The sequence below is a fragment of the Pectinophora gossypiella genome, chromosome 14, assembly GCF_024362695.1.
Source record: "Pectinophora gossypiella chromosome 14, ilPecGoss1.1, whole genome shotgun sequence".
Lineage (NCBI taxonomy): Eukaryota > Metazoa > Arthropoda > Insecta > Lepidoptera > Gelechiidae > Pectinophora > Pectinophora gossypiella.
Genome location: NC_065417.1, coordinates 650,599 through 677,395, shown reverse-complemented (window position 1 = coordinate 677,395; position 26,797 = coordinate 650,599). Strand labels below are relative to the sequence as shown.

Sequence of the window (26,797 nt, the reverse complement as noted above, 5' to 3'; positions counted from 1 at the left end):
GTTACGTGTCGATAATCAATTAACACATAATGCTTGTTCGATACCCCCTCCGATTATTTGGAAGGATGCCTGTACCAAACCGCCGCAGCAGTTACTTACGTATTTAACTAACTAGGCTATTTGTTGAAGGTACTACGTTAATGTGGTAATAAATAAAAGAACAGGGTTAATTATTATTGATGTATGCACCACAATTGTGTTAAGCTACAACTAAGAATGCTTATATAACTAAAATGAATCAAAACAAAGAATTCACATTCAAACCGTGATTCCGAATTATTATAGGTATGAATATGAAGGTACCAAAGTTTTTGGAAGGTACCGTCTTTTTGGGAAAGTTTTGAATTTGTCGGAAAGGGAAAAGAGGGTTGCTGTTGTAAGTTGGTTCATTGATATTGATTGGTATCTATGTACATTTTACTGGTTGGATCATTGATGTGCTAATGGCCCCGATTCCTGCAGACACCGCCTAATTTTATTTTAGGTTATATCCGTCATTTTCGTATCCGTCGAAAAGGAAAGGGACGGATGATTCACAGCTCTTAATTTTAGGAAGAATGAGTAAATTAATGTGTCGGGTTATTGACTGACGTAAAATTTTTAGACGGTTGGTTTAGATTTGTGCTTAAAATTGACGTGTGTTCCATAAATTTTATGCTTGTCGATTACCCGTCCCTTTCCTTTTCGGCGGATAAGAAAAGGACAGATATAACTTAAAATAAAATTAGATGGTATTTACAGGAATTAGCACCAATATGTTACTATAGGTTTGGATGGTGCATCCATTTGCATATTAGAGATGGCGATCTGAGATCGATTAATCGAACAATCGATTTTTCGAGCCAAGAAAATCGATTTTTTAAATCGATATGTAGTACTGGATCGATTCATTGGATCGATACATCATCCTTTAAAATCGACATTCGATTTTTTTTGTTTTTGTATTAACCATACAATTAGTTGTAGGTGCCCGTATTACAAGAGTGCTGCCGGTTAATTACTCAAAAACTTACGAGATGGCTGTGTGTTTAGTTTCCTTCGCCTCACTTCTCTTCAATAGAAAAAAGTTACGTTTATAATGACTGAGTGACTTTTTTTATCTGTTCTGTGATTGCGTCATCATATCATTCAATTAATTTGTTTGTTGACAACAAATTGTTGTTTGTTCGTTTTTTGACTAAGTGACTGTTTATATTGTAATAGAAAATTGGAAAAAAGATCGATTTTTTGGAAATCGATATTTTAGATCTCGATTTTTTTGTGGATCGATTCATCAGGTCACGATTCGAATCGATTTAAAAATCGATCTTTTTTGGAATGAATCGCCATCCCTATTGCATATTATGCGTCTTTGTTTTCATTTAGCTAATAAAAAAATATCCTAGGATTTTGCTTTGTCACAATCGCATTTCCGAACGAAAACACTTGCGCAAATCCGATTGATTTGGTACGCGGCTAACTTCATACAAGAGGCTGACCTGTCAAAATTTTGCAGGAAGGCACATGCAACGCTGTTTACAAATTGTTACAAAACGACAACTCTCGGTTTGTCGGCCCCCAGTGTAGTTTCCTCGTGACCGTGCGGTTCGTGAAGTGCTGCGTATGATGTGCTCGTGGGGCGCGACGCCACCGTTTCGCGTGTGCTCCTGAAAGCTCGTGTGACAAGTGCGAATTTGCGTAACGCTATGGGTGCTAAGGCGAGTACGGCGAATGGGGGGCAGAGTCCGCGCACCAGGACATTCTCGACGAGCTCGAGCTCGGACGTGGTGTCGGGCGGGGCGGGGTTCAGCCTGCTGCGGGCCATCCCGGGCATCCAGGTGTCGAGCGACCGCCAGCGCGCGCGGAGTTTGTCCTCGGTGCCGGACCTGCACTCGTCACACGAGGCCATCGCCATTCCCCCCAACTCACAAAGCTACGAGGCGTCGGCGGCCGCGAGCCCCGACACCGACTCCAGCTCCAACGAGGAACCTGTCCCCATGCCGGGCACGTCGCTCGCCCTCGGCCGGGTCTACGCGGCGCACTCCTTGCCCTCACATATCTGGTCTATAAACGGTGAGTGCCTTATTCACTTTTCACCCTCATAATAACTACCTGAATAAAATCTAAGCTTCAAACTTACTTCTGTTTTTAAAGGAAATTGATTCCAATTGAAATAACAAAGTGTTCTTGCAAGTTCACTGACACCTGATTCATACAATGTACAGGATTATAACAAACTGGAATTCAACATATGCATATTATATGTAGAGGACAACATACATGTACTAACAAACTTGAATTGGGTGTGAATCAATACTAAGACAGGACATTGTTGGTATTGCATTGACAGCATTCAGTGTAAAATGTGTTTTCTTTTAAAGTGTCTTATAATATGCACTGTTATTCTGCTCTTCATTATTTCAATCTAAGGGACATTAGGTACATTCCTTTGTGTTAGAAAGATAAAACTTACACTGTGTACCTATTCTCAAAAAATTGTCCATTCCACTACACAGTAACATTATGTAAAAAGCTATCATTATTTCAGATCTATTAATGTTATAAACAATATACAATAGTATAAAATAATTGCATCATCAGGACAAAAAAACCTAAAAGATTATATAACATAACAAATATTTCTCTCTCTCTCTCTCTCCTTGGCATTTATTAACATAACAAATATTTAATTTCATTAAAAAAAAAACAATCAAAAGTCTTGCAACTAAGTTTATTAAAAATTTTTGAACAACTAACTACAGTAGCTGACGTAATATTTCATATCATTGTTTACGTATCAATCCGTGTAATCAATCCATCATTGATAACATGGCCTTGGCAATCAATTACGTTGCCACTTCATTATTACATTAGTGCTAACTTGTGGTAATAGGCTTATTTTCTGGTAATTAAGTTATGTTTAATTTGTTAAGCCAGTTTTGACTTTGTTTTTTTATTCAGTGACTGTAGAGATTATATCATAATGTTTTTATGGGTAGGAAAGGAGGCAGAGTCTTATGATAAGTTTATAGAATACATTCAATTATTTTAGTTATTATTTATTACAAAACATTTCTGTCTCTTTCTATTTCTTGTCGTTCTCTCACCGCTGGGGATTGTGATTGTATGTGATCTTCCTCCACTGGGTTTGGTTCTGTGCCACATGTACAGCTCTTTGTATAGAGCCCCCAGCTACCTGCTTACCTGGTCCACCAATCTGATCGGCGCTCTTCCTCTGACATGCTTACCCTTAACATTTCTGTACATGGGTGAAATGAAGCTTTATGCATGCCTATTTCTCGTTAGGTTCGGCATAGACCACAGTATACCACTTACTATGATCATGACACACCATTGCGTGCCTGCACTGTAATAGTATAATGCATGTTCTAATAGGGTTTAATCTCAGGGATTTTATGTCTTGTAGTATGTCATTAAACGGTCTGACCTCTGCACAAAAGCAGTACTACAGTGGTTGCAACTGTTGCATTTGATGTTAGGTATTACTGGTGTAAATATTAAATTTAAATAGATACATCATGAATGGATGTTTATTTCTTATTTAATTGTACACAATAGAACAGAAAAAAGAAACATACAATGAATACAGTACATGTAAGCTTATCTCTAAGAAAGAGATTTCTTCCAGCTGACCCAAACAGTGTATAATATTATAGATAGACATGCCTACATATGCATACACATTTTATGAAATGAGATATAATTGTTAAAACTCCTAATATGCATAATAGCATATTACATAATTCATGGAATATTTTAATCTAACATCTCATAACTAAATAAGTAGTTCCCCTTTGTGATACAGCAAACATTAATATTTTAATAATTATATTATCTTACGTCTGATAAGATTGTATGACATTTTTGGTCTATCTAGTGTAAATACTGTTTTGACTGTTTATTTTGCATATGTAATTTCACTTATTTATTTTCATAATTACCTAAATATGATTTTTTTTTTAGTTTTCTATTTTCTTGCTGTATGTGGGTATATTTTTCTCATATCAACCTTAATGTTTACCAAAGGCTGGGGAAGATACATGTAGATATTTTTTAAGAATTATTATTACCTATTGGTTTCAATACTTATTTAATTAATTTATTTTTTATTGACATTATTTTTAAGACTATTGTCTAATGCATCTGTATGACGTATAATGAATATTATGGGAGGAAGTAGACATACGCAGGCATTCCTATCTGTGAATCCATATGTACACCCCAATGTGACGTGTCATACCTTCCCTCCCCGCGAAAAGTGGCAGAAAATGTTGTATTGACAACTAACACCATGGCTACTCCCCTCCGGTTCGCGGAAGTCCGTATAGCTTCTATGGCAATAAATAACAAAATATAATTCCTATGTCATATATTAATTTAACATTTTTTATTTTTTCTTTATAATAATGACAAAAGTATTTCTGGGATTTACAGTTTAGAAATCCTAGAATGATTTAAAACTTATAAATTCATTAAATAAAAACTTACTATCATAGTATTATATTTTTTCAATATCTTTTTGTCTGGATGTCTGAATTTTTGATACTCGTATATCAATGGACTGAATGAAGATAAAAAATAGGTTTGATAAGAAACTACATCAATCCGTCGCCAACAGCTCAGCGAGGATTTCTTTTCTATCTGTATTGGTCTACTGCGCCTACGTCGATATCGTATCAAAACAAGTGCGTATAGTACGTAAATAATCGCGGTCAGTCATCCTGCGGGCCGCCAGCTATAATAAATCGGCGGCGCGGTTCCGGGGTGCGCTCGCGCCGCCAGTCGCTCCCGGGCCGGCGTGCGCGCATATATCGCTCGACCGCTGTATGTATCCGGTACTTGACGGTTGGGGCCTGTTGTAGTTGGGCTGTAGAAAGGGTTGAAGTAGTTTATGCTTGTTAATTAATTTTTCGGGTGAAGATAAAGGTGTTTCTTCTCCTGATTTTTTTGTGGAAAAGTTTTGTCTTGTTTAAGTGGTAAAAGTGTTGGGTTACTGAAAATATACAGTTCATAGGTATTTTAACTTCGTTCCTATTTAAAATTTTCATTACGAATTACATTTTGATTTTCGAGGAATTTTGAAATTTGAAACGTGCAAAAACGTCTCGCTTTCCTTGAAAATGTGATAAATATTGTCTAGTGAAACTCGTGTTAAGAGGTTCTGAAATTGTATTAAATATCTCTTTAATTTTGCCTTATATAATAAATTAGCTTACGATATTACAAATATTTTTATTAAACGTTAGTCTCAGTAACTAGCCCAAACACCTGAATCGACCCATACGGGAGCAGAATGGTGGAGTATGCTCCATGCCCCCTCTGGTTGACTGAGGGGAGGCCTTTGTAGATAGGCTATTTACGTTATGTTGTTGTATTAAGCATATCAAGTTAAAAATACTTCAAACTTAAAACATTTCTATGCCCCAACTACAAAGAAAACTAGTCAGATATTATTAAAAAAATATAAAAAGAAACTTATAGTAAATATCTGACAAAACCTAGGAAGTCCATAAAGTAACGAATACATACGTTTCGTTTCAACAGAATTACTCCAAACTTGACAATGTATCGCCGTCGCTACCGCACTACTCTGGGCCTCGGCCTTGGATCTTCCTTTTCTTCTTCGTTCTCCACTCAGTTCTCCACTACTCTCTCGTTCCGGACATCCTCCACTCCGGTCTCTACTACTACGGACTCTGTCCGCTCGGATGCGCGGGCGACTGCTGCCAAGCTCAAGTCCAAGTATGAGAATGCTGGGACGGCGCAAGGTGGGTTTTAATAGTGTTATTAATTATTATATTATTGAAATTGCATTTATTACCTTTGTCTTTGCGGAGAAATATGGCGGACATTTGTTTCTTAATGAAAATAGGTCAGGACTTAATCGATAGGCCACAGCTCCTCGGTAGAATTATGCTTGCAGTTCCTTGTCGTAGGCTTAGAAATCCTTCATTGCTTCACATCCCTCACTATCACACGAACTTTAGAAAGAACAGCTTTTTACTGAGATGTTCCATATTATTTAATATACTTAGTCATGACTTGAATTTGGACCTATTTGCTGGCAGCATTCAAGGTGCTAAAAAAGCACTTGTTAGAGACTTCGTTTCCTCTTTTGTTTAGATGTTCTTATTTTTTAAGGATGTTTTGCATAAAAGGAACCATATTGTAAAATTATGTGTTTTTTTCTTCTTTTACAATCTGTGGAAGCTTGTTAATGGCTTTTAGATATTTAAGTTAGTATTTAACATTGTAAATTTAGCTGTAAGCTCCCCAAATAAAATAAAATGTGTGTGAGTGATAGCTCTGTGGAGTATTAAACTGTTAAGAAAACAAGCAATAACATATAACGTCGCTTTATAATGAAAACCACATAAGCGCATTTTTGAAAAATCACATTCTAATATGACTTTCTATAAGAAAACCTCGATTTCATTCAATTGATTTCAATCTGGGTAAAAATTGAGACCACAATTTTCTTCTAGATTGAACCTAGCTTGTCTATTGCGAGTTTTTGTTAACAAAAATCATATTAGAATGTGTTTTTTCTAAAAGGCGCTTCGTGGTTTTCACAAAATACGACGATATAATCAATCATGCAGTTGGTAAAGATTTCTCTAAAGTATCTAAATAAAATAAAGTTTATCTTGCTTGTCCATAAAAACAATTAACTGTCACATGCAATTTAGTTGCGACCAACGGTTTATCGTGCCTTCCGAAGCACGAATCATCTTAGTTTTGGACAATCAGGTGATCAGCCTGTAATGTCCTAACCAAACTATAGATCACAAAGTGGTTTTCATGATTTGTTCCCACCGGGATTCGATAGTAGTCGGGTTTGGGTAGTAGAATAATCGCTTTACCACCTTACAAATAAAAAATAAACCAGGGATGAACGTGGGTTTAAGTATTTGACAGCCAAGCAAAATTGAATCCAATTATCATATAATTCGACTGAACTTTGCTTGGCTGTCAAATACTTCATACGTTCATCCCTGGATTATTTGTTATTTGTAAGATGGTAAAAGTTTCAGACATACTTTGCCACCGCTTTTTATCTCCTAAGGGGTTGAATTTCGCAAAATCCACTCTTAGTGAGCACCTACATCCTAAAAGCAACCCCCATGCAAATTTTGAGTTTCCTGGCACTTGTAGATTCTGAGGTTTCGTGATTAATCGGTAACTGGTATTTGGCTTTTATATTATAGATGATGAATGAAGAGATGTAGCCTTTATTATGAACTTATTCTAACAAAACATAAACATATATTTGTTTTCTTTTTTAGCTTAAACTTAATATTTAAAAATGTTTATTCATCTTCTTCGTCCATTTGTCTTTTGACAAAGGCCTCCTCCAGCTCTTTCCACTTATCCCTCTCTCTCGCCAGCCTTCTCCACATATTTCCAGCTGTATTTTTTATTTCTTCTTCCCATCTCTTAATTGGTCTTCCTCTTTTCCTTGTTCCATATCTGGGGTACCACTCGGTTACGTCTCTTGTCCATTTTGTTAGGCTGAATAGTTCGTTGACAGTTATAAAACATTTTTCAATAAATGGCAACACAAGAATGGGGTTGTCAAAATTGGACGGATTGATATACGCTCTCTTGCGTTGGGGACCTTGTCGACATCGGACGTGTTTACCAAGTTAAGTGTTATTTTCTTGATACCAGAATAAATAAGTGTGATTACTGTTCTTCCGTATTTTACTACAATTTCTAATTTTTTTCTCGCATCATATGTCCAGTCCAACGTTATATTATACTAGATTAAACTTAAATAGTCCATACAGTTTTGTGGTCTTGGCCCACATCAGAATAACCCAATTAAGTAGGTAAGTAGGCTAGAAACTGGCGGTTAATTAGGCTCTTTGTGCCTAAGACGAGCACTCGTTTAATTAAGCTTAAAGCTTCATCGTCAGCTGCTGTAATTAGGGTCAGTGACATGTTTGACAAATTACAACGTGGGCGTAATTATGTTATTATGTAATTTACGAAAAAAATTTGTAAATAGAAAATATCTCAATTGGGGTAGTCAGAGGTACCTACATCCTTATAAAGATTATCTTGCTTGCCTACAAAAGACATTTTTGACCAATTTTGTAAAATTACAACGTGGGCGTAATTATGTTATTACGTAATGTACGAAAAAATGTTGTAAATAGAGAATATCCAATTGGGGTAGTCAGAGGTACCTACATCCACCGCAAGATGAACTAAAGTACCCACGCCTCACGTGATAGGTGGTGAGCCGTCACGCGTCGCCTCTCTTGCGATGGATGTTGGTACCTCTGATTACCCCAATTGGGATGTAGTCGTGAGCTTATGTTATGTTATATTAAATAAACAACCGGTGGTGTAATGGTTAACACGCTAGTCCCGGCTTCACAAGAGCTGCGGGATCAAGTCCCGTCAGAATCAGATTGTTGCGATTTAAAATGTTTCTTTGTGAGTTTCCCTAAGCGCAGGTAAGTGCTATAATAACATAATTCATATATTAAATAAAATATATTTTTTTCCGGTTTCTTTTTCTACAATAAGTCGACACTTATGCCGACAGACTCTCGTCAGACAAATAATTCAAATTCAAAAATATCTTTATTCAGTAGGTAACATAGTTACACTTTGAATCGTCAATTTTTAAATAACGAACGTCTCATCCGGCTAAAATTACTGCAGCTTGTGAAAAGGAGCTGCAAGAAAAACCTCGGAACAGGGCCCTAGACGTTCGTTTTTTAAAAATAAACAACATATTGGTATACAATTGAGTAATTTAGCTGCCTAATATCAGTTCTCAGACAGTTAATCCCACGTATTCATATCTTCTACATAATCACTAACTTTATATAACCTTTTTTGCAAAGTTTCTGTTAAACTACTGTTTTAAAACAGTTGAAAGGCAAATTCTGAATGTCAATGGGATTCTTATTGTAAAAACGTATACATTGGTCCTTAAAATATTTAGTGATCTTATGTAACCGACATAGCTCGGAGAATTGCAAAGCTGAAGTGGCAGTGGGCAGGACACATAGCGAGGAGAACCGATGGCCGATGGGGCGGAAAGGTTCTGGAATGGCGACCACGTGTCGGACGACGCTCAGTGGGTAGGCCCGCTACAAGGTGGACCGATCTGGTGAAGGTCGCGGGAAGCCGCTGGATGCGGGCAGCGCAGGACCGATCGTCGTGGAGATCCTTGGGGGAGGCCTATGCCCAGCAGTGGGCGTCGTACGGCTGATGATGATGATATGTAATCGACTGACTTATAAAGCAAGTTTATTTTTATTCCGGGTATTAACGATAGCTATTTTTATAAAATTATAATAAGCGTCGAATTGATGTTCAATACTTTGTAAAATATTCCATTCATTCGATTTTTTTACTAATAATAGATCGCAGATCGTAGGCGTGTATTCCCAGTCCAATTATTTCTTTAATGAATATTAATTCTAACAAAAATAGTCATGTGAAAGCGGCCAAGGTAAACAAAATGATTTATCAAATTATTTCCTCAATGTGTATCTAAATAAACAAAAGATGTCGCAAATTTGAGACACAAAGCAGCTTGTAACGAAACAGAATCCAAAGACCGATTAAAAGGCAAAACGAAAACCAACTCAATAATTTATTGCCTTTGTTTATCAACCCCAGGAGCCCAAAGGCATCTGCGACGAAATGTTTTCAGACTTCAGACAAAATCTCGTCACAACCTTAAATACCTTCGTTGAAGGATTCTTTTGTCAGGATAACGATTAACACAAAGGTTTTGTCTGGCCTGAGGGTGTTTGTGTTGGATCTTGGATTTGTATTAGGAGACCTGGTTTTTATTGGACAGAGCTAAAGCATGTTTCGGGTCGAGGCAGTGGGCTCGGCCATAATAGACGGTGATACGGCTCATCACCTATCACATTGGTCTAATAGAAAGCTCGGTGAGGTGTGGGTACTTAGTTCATCTTGCGATGGATTTACCTCTCACTACTCCATTGGGATATAGTCGTGAGCTTATGTTATGTTATGTTTTTGATACAAGTGCTAATGGTTTCGTTTTTTATTTCGAACTACACTTTTATTAGCAGCAAAAAGTCTTTATTCGGTATTCGTAATTGACGTCTGAGTGTCTCCACCAACCCGCAGTAGACCAACCCCATGGAGTATACTCCATACCATTACGTATCAACTAAGGGGAACTTTGTACGAAGCAATGGCACGTCCTTATAGGCCGTAGTGTCAAAGGTTCAAATCCCCGGTCGGGCTCTAAACCACTGGAGACTTTATGAGTTTGAATTCATGTTTGGATCATAGATAATTAATATGACGTGGTTTCCTCGTCCTATGGACATGGAAATTTGGGTGTATGCTATAGACCTCTGCCTACCCTTTCAGGGATACAGGCGTGATGCTCGTTTAAAGATGCTAAATAGATGTGAACAGCAAATCTTTAAAATTTCCCTGATTAGATTCAGGGGCTGGGTACTGCTATAACTATTTCGCTTATAAAGTAAAATGTTGCAAACTAGGAAACTTAACTTGCATAGTTAAATTTATTACTTACAGAAGACCTTTGCTTCTCTTACTTAAACTGTATAACGTCGCTTTATAACGAAAACCATGTAAGCTTTTTGAAATATCACATTCAAATGTGGCGGGCTAAAATGGCCACACCGAAGCAACAGGCTACTAGGCCAGAGCCGTTAAACCCTTTCCAAAAAAAAGGCTAGTTTTCCAACTAGTCAAATCAGTTACTTTTTACTAAACGTCAAAACACGAAATTACTATGGACTTTGTACGAAAAAGCAACATGTGACGTCATAGAAAAACGTGACAAAATATCGCACGTATTATTAGATTCTTCTTTTTAAATAGAGGGCTCTAAACCACTGAATTCGACTTTATGAGTTTGAATTCATGTTTGGATCATAGCTAATTGATATCACGTGGTTTCCAGGTTTTCTTCCCGGTTAATGGCAATGGGCTCGCCTCTATTATACTGGTCTTATACATAGCTGGCGAGGAGTGTGTGTATACTATACACCTCTGCTTACCCTTTTGGGGATATCGACGTAATGCCATGTAATGTAATGTAATACTCGATTCTCTAGCTCAAAACTTCCATCCACACAAACCAAAGTCGAGTAAAAGTTTACACGTTCCCTCCTCAAACAATACAGAAATAGTCGCATGAGTTAGTCGTGGACTAAATGTGTCCACTTGTCCAGGGCAACGGCTAAAAAAAAACGCAGATTAGCCTACACTTGCCTGGCCTGTTTTCCGTTGCATCAAGAATGCAATAGCTGTATTCGCAAGTGCATTTTGCTTTTGCTTTTAACGGAGTTTTAGGTCAATGTGGGGTTAAAAGCTCGTGTGCTTTAAACTTTCTTTTTAATAATACAGTATTTTACAGTCTTAAAAGGCTTTTATTTTTTGAGTTGGTGTGCTCAACCTTATACCACATCGCTGCTTAAGACCACGCTAGATCGTGGTCAAACGCACTCAAATCTTTTAATAAATAAACAGTATTATCTATTTGAGCAGACGTAGGTAATTGATGTGTTCTACATATGAACTGCTGCTAAGAACTGCAATCGACTTTTGGCTTTTGTGTTATCCTTCAGTGTATCATATCGAAAAGTGTAACCGATGATATTTGCAATATAATACAAAATCACGACAAAAAAGCTATAATCGTGTATCGATTTGATTGCCGGGGCGGTCGTAAAACTGATATTTTAGCGTCTGTCGTAAAAGTTACTCGGCAACCGAGCTTGTTGCGAAAACCCGTTCAATACACAAGCTTTAGTAACCAGATAAATAAAGCTCACGGCTATTTCCCTATTGGGGTAGCCAGAGGTACAGCCATCGCATGGTGAGCTGAGTTTCACCGAGCAACGTGTTAGGTGGTGAGTTGTTTTGCTGAATAATGACCTTTTATCCACAACTCACACCTATAATAGCTATAGGGGTGAAGAGAAGTACAAGTTACCGGACACAGCTTGCAGCCACACTTGGCATGGAAGTCCCAATATGAATATTATGAACTGTATGCTGACAAGTCATCAGTTGTATATAAATATGGTCGATAGACTTGCAAACTCTTAGATCCACTGACCACGGAGGCGTAGCTTCATGTATCACAGACACTTCATACAAAACAACTCGTTTTACACAGACACTACACATTTACCTTTTTGGCGGCGAGGGTGTGCTGCCGCCAAAGGATGTTTTCGGGGTACCGAACTGAGCATAGTACCCCGCTAGCCACAAGTTGGTAGTGTGACTAGGGATCGACGATCCGACAGTGTTGTGTTGGAAGATGTATATATGCGTCTTGCTGTGTAAACTTCGATACCGCGTTTCACGACCGCTTGAAGAATGTGGCGCCATCTGTTGCATGTGAGCGGAACTAGGTGACCAACTAGTTGGGTCCGCTACACCTTATCGTAGACACGCATCTGTGTGTGACGTCTGACGCCCATACGATTGAAGACTAAAGTAAGACCGAGGAGTGAGGTAAACCTAGCTGGTGGGGAGCAGAGAGTTGCCGGTCTATACGGAGTATTCCTTATTCTATGGTATTGTATTAACCCCATCAGTTTGTAGGACAAGCAAACGGTTTTCGTAGAATTAATTTCATATTTGACATTTACCACTTGTTAGATGTGTTGCACAGTATCAAAGGTTAATATGTCATGTTGGTCGTTCGTATCGTGTCGTATTATGTTTATGAGCTTCGGATGATCATCCATGGGACAGATTTAATTATAATAATTTTGCAGTCCGTCAAAAAGAGAAAAGTTGCATATTTAGGGCAAGTGCTAAGACACGAAAGGTACGAGCTGCTGCAACTCTTAATGATGGGCAAAATCGCAGGAAATAGAAAAGTGGGTCGGAGGAAGAAGTCCTGGTTGCGTAACATCAGGGAGTGGACCGGGATCACGAGTGCGGTCGATAAATTTCGGAGCTGATGGCCAACCTCCACTAGTTGGAGAGGCACCTGAAGAAGAAGAAGCTTACTAAGCTTAGTTGATATATATTTTTTATGTACTTATTTAAGTAGGTACACCAATAGTACATAGCATGGAAAATGCTGCACCGACAAGATCGTGTCTCTTAAATTGATGATAACGACCAATAGTACACATATCATAAAACTATAAAATATATTGCTGTACAAAAGTCCCAAGTTGGTGTTCAGTCGCAGAATCATTTTAGTTGTGTATCTTGTTCAAACTGGATTCCACAAATTCAATTTCTTGTCAATTTTTGGATTGTATAATCTATGATGGTTTTTTGAAAACTGTGACGGATACCTGAATGCGTCATATTATGAGTTAAGTCATTGTATTCTTATTAAGAATTATAATTTACATCGTTTTTTTAAATCCGAACGTTCCTTTTTAATGGTGCAGATTCCAAAGGCTTCCAGTTATTTTCCATGAAATCACCACTAACTACTCTTCCACCATATTGCGTCAATCTTGTTTATTATATTTGGGAATGTTTATGTTTGTGCCACATTTTGCCGGATTTGCGATTTTATTTTGATTTTTATTGAATCTTTCCTGCGGTTTGACGACTGACCCAGTTATTGGAAAACGTCGGAAAATCTGAGGGAATTTACCGATTATTGAAAATATATCAAACCACAAGCTCGGATGTCCAATTTGTGGGTTTTTTGAGTGACCAATTAATATCGCTCTTTGCATTCGATATTTTATATTTCCATGTGCATTGAAAAAAATACACTTCAATTTTATGTTTTCGTATTTTATTTCCGAACATAAAATTATAATTAACCACTTGAGACTACGCTACGAATAATAAACCTGTGAAACTGATGTTTTTGGTTGTAATTAGTTCTCCAAACTAACTTTTGACCTCGCACACATCACTAACAGTGTCATCCCATTAGTCAAAGACATTCCAGAAATATACCAGGGCAAAACAAACAAACGGCAGATTATTTCAAAACTTTCTTCCCAGCCTTGAAGGTGCACCGGCGCTTGCGACAGCGGGACAAGGTCTTACAGAAACGTTCGGGGACATAGTGAAAATAACATCAGCTTTCGAAACTGAAGATTTAGCGAGACATTCATTTAGAAGTTCATGGTTTATAGACGTGGTGAAGAAAGATCTCGGTGAAACAACACAAAATTTTCAAACGGATTATATGCGAATTGAAGATAATTTATTGTTTTTAGAACTGATGTGATTCGAGCAGTGACTAAGACATTCTATAAACATAATTTGCATCGTACGTGATAACAATAATAGAACTAAGTATTATCATGACTAAAGAAGCTGTTTCTGAACGCGCTTTTTATTTTTGCTGAAAATGAACCAGTTAATTTTACTCATAGAAAATATGATGTTACAACAAATATTTCTATGTAATGAAATAATCATTAAATCTGCGGTCTTCGTCGTGTTAAATTACAATTGCAGTGTCTCTCCTTGAACCTCAGTTATATATTAACCATACAGTCAGAATTCAGACAGGATTTCACTTTGAATTCTGTCCCAGAAAGTGGACGGAAAATGAATGAAATTTGCACCAGACTGGATGGCTTGCACTACGGTAATGAATTAGGAAAGCAAACACTACCATAGTACTCTAAATTTGCTACTAATTGAACAGAAGTGTGGCAGTTCTATACTAATTTATTATGCTAGTTATACCTGGAGTGTTAGAAAGTTCAAATTTTATGTCTCGATTATGACGATGATGCTCTTAAAATTCTCATCTTTTTCTCAAAGTTGTAATGGTCATGCATCAAAATTTTTGATAACCTTTCTTTGAACACATTGCCAAGTTTGATATAAATAACAAGCGAACACTAATACTACTGGCTCGCACTCATCGTCGTGTTTTATTACAGCTTTCTTTGATAATATCTACAGGCAGTGTAAAGCTCTTGAGTCTCCTTTCAAATGTGATATCAAAGATATTTTGGTAATCTTTAAAAAGCAAAAAGAAAGTCCAGTAAAATGAGCAATGTCGTTGTAAAGAAACATCTTATTTCTTCACATTTTTGGATTAATATTTCTACGAAAGGTCACTTTATATTGTAACTTTTGCAAATAGCCTGTAGAAGTCTGAAAATAGCTCGTTATTTCTCATTATGTGAGGAATTATACTTAAAAGACACGATTCAAGGAATATGGGAGGAATTATCCGCTATATCAAAAGGAATTATACTTAAGAAGATCCTGTCGCAATTTCCTGTAAATAATTTTGATGAGACAAGTTATTTTAATAAAATTCTCAGAATCAATTCAGCCGAGTGAAATATTGTGGTGTTCAAGTAAATCTTGTATTCCAAGCTTTCAGACGAAAATTAATGTCTTAAGAACGACAAAGTAAGAGACAATTGGCGACAAGATTTGTTTCGCACAAATATTATTAGTACACTGGTAATAAATAAAGACCACATTATCTAGCAATAGTTCCCACGAATTGGGCAAGTTGACAGGGGAACTTCAGACCAGAGCTAGAACAGAGAAGACAAGATATTGACAGAAACAGATGTCCGAAAAAGTTGAAAAATAAAGTGTGCTCATCATAATAGACAATGGGCTGAAGAAAGAGAATAAAGAATAATTAATACCACCGTGATCGCTTTGAAAATAAATAAATAATAAAAAATATACACACACGTATCACGTTCTGTAGATTATACACATTTCTATATAGACGTGTGCAATTATTCTATATTAAAAAGGCATTTTATACGTGTCATGGATAAATGGGTTGGCTCTTCGTTGTTCTTGTTATTTCTTAGTTTTTATTTTAACTCGAGTGTCTTCTTACTTATGTTCTTAACAAAATAGTATTTTCATCGAAAGCTTCATTCATCATCTAAATTGGCACTGACAGACTAAATGGACGAGCATAATTCAGTAGTCTCGTGACCTCTTCCAACTCATAAAGTAACTTCAGTAAACGAAGAAGCTATTTAATTTTGCCACATCACCTCTACTAATATTAAAATTGTTCAGTGAAGCGTATTTTCCAATTGTTCACTCGTATCATTCGACATTGTTCCTTTCTCTTTACTTGTCTAGCTTTATTTAACTTATGGAGTACGTAAAATCGAGCTGGTAATTTCTTTTATGTTGACACAGCCGGCCTGACTAGTATACATGGACCCATTTATTTAGTTTTGGGTTTATTTAGATTACCACTGATTATTTAGATCCCTTCTATTCCTTAATCATTATCGCCTGTAACCTTCATCATTATCACATATGACACGATCCCTTAACCAACTCCTATAGCATGATAAGCAGCATGAAATTATTAAAGTCACTCCGTTTCTTACCAAGCACGAATCGATTTATTTATGTAATAACATCCGGTTTTAATCGGCTTCAACATTATTTATATTTCATTAACTAAAAGTCTGAGTTGAGGAGCTCGGTGGCGCAGCGGTTAACGCGCTCGGTCTGCGATTGTTGAAGTAAAGCAACTTTCGCAAAGGCCGGTCATAGGATGGGTGACCACAAAAATAAAAGTTTTCATCTCGAGCTCCCCCGTGCTTCGGAAGGCACGTTAAGCCGTTGGTCCCGGGTGCATTAGCAGTCGTTAATAACCATCAATCCGCACTGGGCCCGCGTGATGGTTTAAGGCCCGATCTCCCTATCCATCCATAGGGAAGGCCCGTGACCCAGCAGTGGGGACGTTAATGGGCTGATGATGACTGAACTAAAAGTCAAACAAACCAAAGTTTCGAGCGAGTACTAGGTGAGTTACCCAGTTGGCAACGATGCGAAAATATGTACATCGAGCATTGAGTCTCGTAGACTGAACTCCGTACGTCATTCGTTTTTATGCCTAAAATAGTCTCCTGGTTTTTTACAGGGTAATTCTAGATATTGTTAGTAGAAATTACGTCAGGTCTTAGTCTTACAAGGTCTTTTGCTGGCAAGACTGTATTGATCTATTGGGTTTTAGTTATGACGACATGCGTATAATACAACAATTGCTTTAGCGGGAAGTTATGTATTTCATTATTCACATAATAATTCACGTAGTAATTGTTTTTAGTCATTATGAGATGATAAAAACATATTAGGCTATGAGAACAGTAAAGCTAGCAAGTAATTATTGCTGCCGTTTAAATTAGTTTGATGGTAAATTAAACTTTCTTCGAGGGATAAATCGTACAAAAAGTAAATTGACAAACTCGCATGTCTATATAACGAACGTTGTCGTAGCTTTTTTATTGGTTATTATTATTACATTAATCTTAATCACAAAATTAGTAAACCAGTAGTTTTTTTTAAACTATTCTGTGATCATTAACGTTGTTTCCTTGTTAAATCGTAATCCCAGTTTCGGCAGATTTCTTCTTTGTTATATTTTTCTTGTAAGTCATGTTTTGCTGTGTAATATTTCTCCTGATGTTTTTTCTGTAGTCAAGAGCCAAGTCCCGATGAAGTCATTAGTATGAGTTTTTATCCTACCGAAATTTAAAATTCCTGGAATTTTTTTCTCCATATTTCAGTGTCGACATGTGCTGACGTATTTTGGAATCGATTCAAATTCGAAATAACGTCGTAATTTTTTTTATCGTTATAGGTACATCATCATCATCATCTCCCTCGTGTTATCACGTTTTTCACAGGGTCCGCTTACCTAACCTGAAGATTTGACAGGTCCGGTTTTTTACAGAAGCGACTGCCTGTCTGACCTTTCAACCCGCGAAGGGAAAACCAGTCCAATACAGGTTACGTCACATACCTCCGAAAATGCATTTCTCGGGAATGTGGGTTTTATCGTTATACATATGAAGATACAAATATGTACCCGGATTTTGTTTGAATAAATCTTCCTTCTCTTTCCACTCGGAACTCATGTAAATACCAACCCAGCGCCAGACTGACTCCTGTCTTCAGGAGCGGTCAGTCTGAGAATAGCTCACCACCTGGGCGTCTTATGCTGTCCTACTGACTCGACATAGTTCCTCAAATAGACGATTGCCTGTCGAATGGGAATGTGGAAGTGACGTACGCTTGCCAATGCTAAGTTGATTATGGTTTTACTATGCTTATTTTTTTTATTTATAACTTTAAGATTTAATTAATTGTTTACTTCACGAAGGACGAAATATGAATTGAGATTTGGGAGAAATTTGACCGGCAAAAATCATAGCTCATTTACGATGTATATTTTGCTAGCACTTTCAAATCTTCAATTTACTATTGGCAGAAAACTTGCATTCGTAATGCCTATTAGGCATTGCCTATTGAAGTAGTAGAATCGAAAAAGAATCAAAAAATATATTTGCTCACTTAGGCTAAACTTTACCCCGATTTGAGGCACAGCATCATAAATTCATAACCCATACGCGTCTAGTTGCTAATATAACAATAGCATTATTTTCATAATAGTTATATTTCAATGGATATGAAAAGACTCATAAAAAGTATTCCAATGTCGTTAAAGTCGAAAGATTAAAGCCATAATTCTTTAATACGACCGTTGAATTCAAAACAGTGTTCATGCATCTAAGATAAACCGCATAGAGGGTAGCAACCTGGTCATACGAAATATATTTTATTAAAACCATTCTAGATTCAAAGCTTCAGCATAATTCTTTATTCTTTGAAGCTAAAATATGTTCTACGTGTATAGCTCTAAGTTTGTAAATCTTTTTGATGGTTAAATCCACAAGACAACTTGCAACCACATTGGTATTTGAGTTCTAACATGGATATTATGAACAGCATAGATAGCCCATAATCTTGAAGAGGATATGTAAAATATGGACACATTGCGTGGAACGTACAAAAGTTGCATTTCCGGATCATAAGTTTTTATCCTTTATAGCTAAACAAATCCTACAATATCTATGTCAGATGACAGAACGTTTAATAACGGTCTTGTAAAGACTTCGTAGACTTTTGTCTATGAATAACTCAATTTTCAGTTGGGGTAACGCAATTTCTATTTTGATTTCGTTTGCGCAGATTCAATTGGATGGGAAGCTAATGGGCGATTGATTGAGGGACGTCAGATTCCGCCATGATCGGCCACCGAGCCGATCAAGAAACTGTCAAGTTTCTTGAATTTTATAGCCGAGTAAGCACTTGTTTGGGGCTGTTTGAGCTGTGTTTTTTTAACGTTTTTTTTGTAACATAATCATCAAAACAAATATTAATTACTGCACACACATACATGATTTTTTAAAAAAATATACACGAAAGATAACAGCACAATTGGCGGTCCTATTGTTCTAAATTAACTTCTTCCAGGCGACCAGAGACAAGAAGTATATAATCAGAAAGAAACTAGCAAAATTCAAGTTATCCTGAAATTTGCTACATTTTCCCTTGAGATTGGAATATTAGATGTCAGATGCTGCTTAAAATCCATCAATTTTAAGCCGCGTAGTAAACAGGATAAAGAGCAAGAGAAGGAAGGTTGTTGTTTTGGACAGCAATCAAGGTTAACCTATTCACGATAAAAAGATTCGTTTCATCGAGTCATAGTTCTCCATTTTAGACCACATCGCTGCTTAAGACCAGGCTGGATCGTCGTCAAACGTACTCAAATCTTTTTATTTAAAAAAATATATTGACTATCTGCTATTAATTCGCCGGTGTATATGCAGCCGGTGCCCGAGGAAAGTCTTGGAGCGTGGCCAGGAGCTGTTTATCGGGTATTACACCGCGGTCTGTGAACCTGGGGGCTCTGCACTCGCCAGCTGTCTCTACCCAGTTTTGGGAATTGCGGGTGCAAATTGCAAGAGTGTATCATTTCGTTGACTGGTATAGCCGATGTTAAGTTCCGCTGGATTGAGAGTAAGAACATTACAATCAATCTAAAGTGGATAGGCATTTACTAAGTAAGTGGGTTACCATAGACTATATGTTTACTCACACCAATAATAGCGTGGGCCATCGTGGACCTAGAGAAATTAAAAAAGAAAAAAAATCGTCTCCAAATTCTATTTCGTAACCTGTCCTGTCACCTTGTTGGTACGTAAGTAGTCCATAATATAAATAATGTGCAGCTGCAACATGACTTCTGCCCCATAGTACGAATCACGCATATCGTGCGATATATGAACCAACGCTATTGGTTACGCGATAAATAAAGCAAGTCTATTGGTTCATATAAGACAACAGTGCGTGTAAATTATAGTTCTCTTCGCTTCATTTCCATGGAATTTATTTGCATCATTTCTAACCCAGCTCAGGAAAGACGTTTTGGCGAGGGAAAGTTTATAATCCTTAAGAATAAAGTTTGCAGCACTTCCGGGAGCGTCTTCAACTGTCCCAAATGCTGCCAAACTTTTGAAGTGTCCTCTGAATCATGTTAAGATTTATATTATATTACTAGAATGAAAAACGTCCGTGACGCCTACGTCAGCCGGATACAATTTTAACATACATTAATTTAGTTTTTTGCATGAAAGTAGATATTTTTAGACAAGTTCGGCCGTGATCGCTGTCTCGCTGCGTTCATTGTAACTCATGCGCTAAATTATAATGATTTTAATTTATTTTTCGCCAACTCGTTTCTTCTTCCGGTGTCTTTCCATTACTAAATGCTGGCAGTCATCTCAAAATATTGTTAATTAGCTTATCATAGCTGATGTTATTTCCTTTATTTCTCTCAATGAACAAAACACAAAAATAATTCTTATTTTTCGTATTTACTTCATGACAATTAATAATTCAATCTTTAAAAAGGCAAATCGTTTAGCTTAATTTACCGGAAAGCTTTGCTGCATGTTTCTTGTTTTCGGTTTTTCCAACAAGTTTCGTTGTTGAAGCGGGATCCTCGACTTTCGACTAGTTGCCTCAGAGACCAGTCAAGTGTGGTGTTAAAAATAACAACACGCGCTTTAGCACGAGACGTGTGGCCTTCAGGCTTTTTTTACTTCGCTCTCTCCTCGGAGATCCGCTGCAGTCGCAACGTTACATATAATTATTGCGGTAATTTTGCACAAAGTCTGTGAAAATTTTGAGCGGAACACACAATAAATACATACGATCACATCTCTGTCCCATCCGTACAGGTCACGAAATTCCACTTACTATGTATTCTTGAGCTTTCTTTGAAACATCCTGCATATGAGGCTTATGACTTTCGCGTATTTTGAATTGGAACATTCAAATTCAAAGAATATTACTATCTTCATCTATTTTTTTTTTTGTTTGGAATTTGAAGCCGATTATCGAGCCAAAAGGCCCTTAGAGTTCTCAGACGGGCAAAGTTCGCTGCAAAATTTCAATTTCTGTTGCATTCGCATACTTGAAATGAAAAGCGTAACAGTTTGCTACAAAATAAATTTAATTTCGGAGTCGGTTCAGCGTTCTGTTGCAGAGGGATTCAAAAGTGCGGTAATTAGTGGGTACAGGCCTGAAATTGGCCGCTTTTCATTCCCTCACTGGTATAATGAACTCGATCGTATTACAATTGGTCGTATTATAATTTGCTAAACTGCAAAATGATTTGCTTTTTTGTTAAGCGTATTTGGATTATAGGCGAAGGGGTCGCTAATAGCTTCCTACCTAACCAATTCTATTCCAATTTAAAGCTATATTCAGATGGTAGATCGATTTGCCAGAATCATTAGGTTGCAAATGCAAAAATCTTAGTTGATGTAGATTCAGATTGTTTGTAATTGCTTCATAATCATTTATTTATTTTATGTAGCTATTTTCATTTCCCATTGATTCTCTCCGCATTGATTTGCTAGGATTCCTATTTATAGGAATTCCAATAATTCCCGTAAAAACCGCATCGTTACCTACTTTCACGACAGTTTGTGATCAAAATCCAACCACATTAATTTAATCAAAAAAGAAGCCTTCGAGATTCGTAGCCTAAATCGACTGGCAATTTGTCATGTATTGATAATTTAATCATGAATATTCTAATTTGAGAATAAAGGAGCCGAACAAAGGCTATATATAAATCATACATTTTCAGGGGAAGCATCCAATTGCCAACCCAACGTGGCGAAAGCAAATGAATCGGCTGTGATAAACCGTTCGTTAATTGTATTTTATTCAATTATTGGGCTTCGGGGTCAACGAACTGGCAACTGGCAGATGTCACATGAAATATAAATTTCCGAGTTTATGTTACGTATGACTTACCTACGTCAGAAGTAGATTTACGGCCTATGATATTTATGAAATGGATAGAAGATCTAGTTTAGTCTTATAGAACATTTTATGACAATAAAGTATTATTGTATTAATCAACGAATTCCGTCTTTAAGTATTCTGCTTTTACTTAAAATAACATACTTACAACCTATATACCCACACATAAGTCCCACTGTTGAGCAAAGACCTCCCCTCAATCAACCGGAGAGTATATGGAACATACTTCACCTCGCTGCTGCTCTATTGCCTGTTGGTGAATTGTGTGTTTGTGTAGCTAGCTCGGACGAACGGCTTAACGTTAATGTTCTTATAACAAAACCAAAAAACGAAGACGGCATTAAATTTCCAAATACATTTAGGTCGAAAAACCTTCCAAATACTCATCATGTATTTGTATTCATCAAATCTCGAACGAAGCGAAACATCCACATCGCAAAGCCATTAAATAAAGTAAAGAATAGAATACCCCCATGGGCTTGTCGTACACAAACCGACACTTGTCACGGAAATGTCCGGGACGAGTCCTTGTCACGAGCGGTCCCGTAAAAATGTCTCGAATTAGGGGAACTCGTGTCCTGGTATGACACGTTTATCAGCTTAGGGACGGGGCGGAGGGATAGTTTTGTCGGTTTGACGTAGTTTGTTGTTGTTGTTTAATAACATTGTGGGGAAGGGAATATGCTATTATATATAACGTACCTTTGTTGTTATAGAAAAAGTATACATGTTTTTTTGTAAATTAAGTAGGTATTTATTGTAAAAACTTGGTGATCGCTTGAAAAATGCATTACACACACATCTGTTGGTCATAGAGTTAGACATCTTCATATACTGGTACCAAAAGTGCTGCAAGTTTCTTGCCGACTTGTTTATGTAGTGACAAAAATGTATAGGTGATTATCACCAAATGACCCATAAATATTTACACGCCTTTCGTTTCTTAAACTCCCTGAAAATGACCGCAATAAACACACCAGTACCAGGGACATATGTATAGTCGACGAGGAGACATTAGGAAGATTAACTTAGAGCAGGCTGGGGAACCATCCGCGCGGACGGGACTAATGGCCGCCATACATCACGCATCTAGGATACCAGGAGAGCAGCAGATACGAGTAGCTTACGTACTGATGACTTTGAAAGAGGAGGAAGTAATATAAATGGAGTGCTTTACAAATAGGCCGTTGAAGATAATAGGAAGAAATACTGAACACAAGTACCAGGCTTACATAGCCGGCGAGGAGACATTATCCCATTATGAACATTAACTTAGTGCGGCCGGGGCACCTAATTGCCGCCGCATGACGTGGATGTTATATGGAGTGCTTTGCGAATGGAGTGGATCTTTCAAGATTATATGAAGAAATACAGAGGAAGAATCCTTGTAGTAGTATCTTAAGTATGGACATTCACTGCGATGCAGTCTTACGAAAATAAATAATATGAAAATGTAAACAGTTTGAGATGCAGGAGAGCATAAATCTGGCATCGCATCTTTTCCATCGCAAAATACTTGTGTTAAGTCGTATATGACGCAGTTGAGCCCGAAGAGGAAGTAAGGAGTATATTTATTAAATTATGATGTTTCTACGAAAGCCAAACAGACAAATAGTAAAACTATCAGTTACACGATCGTTTGGGGGCGTGCCAAACTGCAGTTTATTATTTGACGCACGTTGCTACCGGTTTTTCTTATTAAAAACTTGTAATCCAATTATTAACAACATGTGGTTTCTAGACGTCTGGAAGTCTGACAATTGCTATGCAGAAAAAAATAGATTTTTCGTGAAGATAAAGACTATGTATGCTTCTGAGTGAAACTTTAATTAGTAATTCCCTAAAAATATCCTGCGTGGATCATATATATTTAGTTTAAGCTCCCTCAACCAAGTCTCTGCCGCATCCGTCACACAATGCAGGTCGGCTGTGCCACCTAGGAACTGCCGTACAAGGCACTCGTTCACTATGTGAGCTAGGACTTGATCCGAGTGACCACATTCACAGTATGGTGACTTTCGGGAGTAATGCCCTGTATATAATTTTATTCTTTGATGAAAAGTATATACAATGCCATTCATTTACGGAATATATATACCCTTTAAAAAGTTCAGAGTCTTTAAAACTATATATTCTAATAACTGGTACACCTAAATCCTCCTAGAAAGGGCCAACTCATGTATAATAGGTTGAGACGGTATCTAACCCTCGGGCACTAAAAGATAATTTCTAACAGAGATGTTTGCTTTTAGATTTTAATAAATAGAAAGTTTTTGCTCAAAATTAGTATTGAAGCCTCAAAGGACGGCTTGATATTAAATAAATTCTTCTTAAGCCTTTTTGACCCTGGAAATTAATTTGTATAAGCACTGTCTAGACGAGGGTAAAATTATATGAGAGAGAAGTTGAAAACAATATTATTTTAGCCAAATATAATAAGAATCGGTAATTATAGAATATTGATGTTGTAAACTAAGTTTGTTAATTTAATTTCAGAAGTTATTGTTCTCAGTATTGGTGTTTTAGTATTTAATATTCGTAGTTTGCTGTTTGTGTTTTAATACAACTTTGTTACTTGTTAGTCTTCACAGCTACGCGTTTCTGCTTTTCTGGTATTTCAAATTTACTTTGACCCTGTTTATTTATTAAAATGTTTTTTTCTCTTAAAAATAATATTCGTCTATAATCTGTATATCTATGATTTTATTCCACTCGGTGCAAAATCTTAGCTTACCTTTCTAACTTAAAGCTACACAAATTACAAGTCCTAAATGCTTTATACTTCGATATATCTTTAACTCTTTTTTAACTTACATAGAAGAATCATCTCCATTTTCGATTTTTACATCACCTTCATCATCTCCGTACACTTTTGCAAAAGTTCTCTAGATTTTAAAAAAGAAATCATCGGTTTTATTATTAGCAAGATTATGAAACGTAATATTCGTAACAATGTTAACAAATGTTACATAATAGTCTGTTGGCAGTGCCACGGCAATATATTACAGAGCACTGGCTCCAGATGACCCATTATTGCAACGATGCACCGACAGCCTTATAGCTATTTCACTAGTGGTTTTATTTCGTACTCTATGATATTGTCGTCCAACAGCTCTCAAAGTGATTGTATCACTGACAACTTTTACGATGTCTAACAATATTTTTGTGTTTTATTTCAGGTAAGCTTCTTGCTTTCACGGTTCTTTCTTATTCTATGCATCAATGTAAGTTACATAAAATAGTAAGTAATATTCTTAATTATTTGTTACTGGTGACTAGATGCGGCTTCGCCTGGGTACATTTTTAACCCTGCCCAAGTTTTATTATTGGAATAATCATTCCAGTTTAATGAAATCTACGGTATAGATACGTTGATTTCGCTTATTCGTGGATTGACTTCTAAAACAACTTTTAATATTGAAGGACATTCTCCGGACACACTTAGAACTAACAAGATAATTCAATTACTGAAATTAGAATTGTCTCTTTTGACCTTCCAATACGTTTTATTCGACACTCTGTGCGTGGAGTAACTTTAAATGAATCATACAGTTCTTTCTGTTCTGAATGTTACGTCATTCTTTATAATTTTTATCTATAACTTTAATAAACCAAAGGGTACCTAGCTTTACCGCTAAGACCAAACCAGGCCAATTTACAGATTAGGGCATTCTACGACTACTTACCTAATTAAATAATTTATTGATTCAAAAGGAGGACCGGCAAAATTACATGGACCTTGGCCTATGGACCAATAACGTTAAGCGATATGTTGTTGGAAAGGTTTTTTTATTTTCTACAACTTTTACTATGGCGGCAAGTCTCGAATCGCTGTGGGAAAAACGTTATGAGCAAATAAAATGAAACTTCATCTCAATATCTTTACAGCTTTTATTGATTATAATAAGTTGTTATAAAGGATTTTAAACGTGTTATTTATATATTAATGCATAGTATTGTCCATAATTCATTAGTGGGGGTGTAAGGGGCTCCAAATGACACCTTTCGGAGCCCAAGCCAACCTCGCCTGCGCGCGGTACATCCTTAATACCCGCCGTACCAAAACACAGAAACTCTCCGCACACACACTCGAACTCGAGCATCTCAGTAACGCATCCCAACGAGTGGGTCTTAGCATGAACATGGCAAAGACAAAAATTATGTCCAACGACCATGTCGCACCCACTCCAGTTCAGGTTGGGAACGTTACACTCGAAGTTGTAGACCAGTACATATACCTAGGACAAATAATCCAGTTAGGTAAGTCCAACTTCGAGAAAGAGATCTCTCGTCGGATCCAACTCGGATGGGCAGCGTTCGGGAAGCTGCGGAATATCTTCTCGTCCAAAATACCTCAGTGTCCCAAGACGAAAGTCTTTGACCAGTGCGTGTTGCCAGTGATGACCTATGGCAGTGAGACGTGCCGCTTACTTTGGGTCTCGTGAGGAGGCTCGGTGTCGCTCAGCGGGCAATGGAGAGAGCTATGCTCGGTATTTCCCTGCTCGATCGAATCAGAAATGAGGAGATCCGCAGGAAAACTAAAGTCACCGACATAGCTCGGAGAATTGCAAAGCTGAAGTGGCAGTGGGCAGGACACATAGCGAGGAGAACCGATGGCCGATGGGGCGGAAAGGTTCTGGAATGGCGACCACGCGTCTGACGACGCTCAGTGGGTAGGCCC

The 26,797-nt window shown here is 37.2% G+C and overlaps 1 protein-coding gene across 1 annotated transcript in view; it reads left to right on the top strand.

Moving 5' to 3' along the window:
* The first annotated feature begins 1,457 nt into the window (after window positions 1–1,457).
* Window positions 1,458–26,797, top strand: part of LOC126372560 (E3 ubiquitin-protein ligase ZNRF1) — a 165,003-nt gene continuing 139,663 nt past the window's right edge. The window contains exon 1 of the mRNA XM_050018385.1: window positions 1,458–2,052. Coding sequence (XP_049874342.1) covers window positions 1,686–2,052 — 367 coding nt within the window. The 5' untranslated portion in view covers window positions 1,458–1,685. The remainder of the gene's footprint in view (window positions 2,053–26,797) is intronic.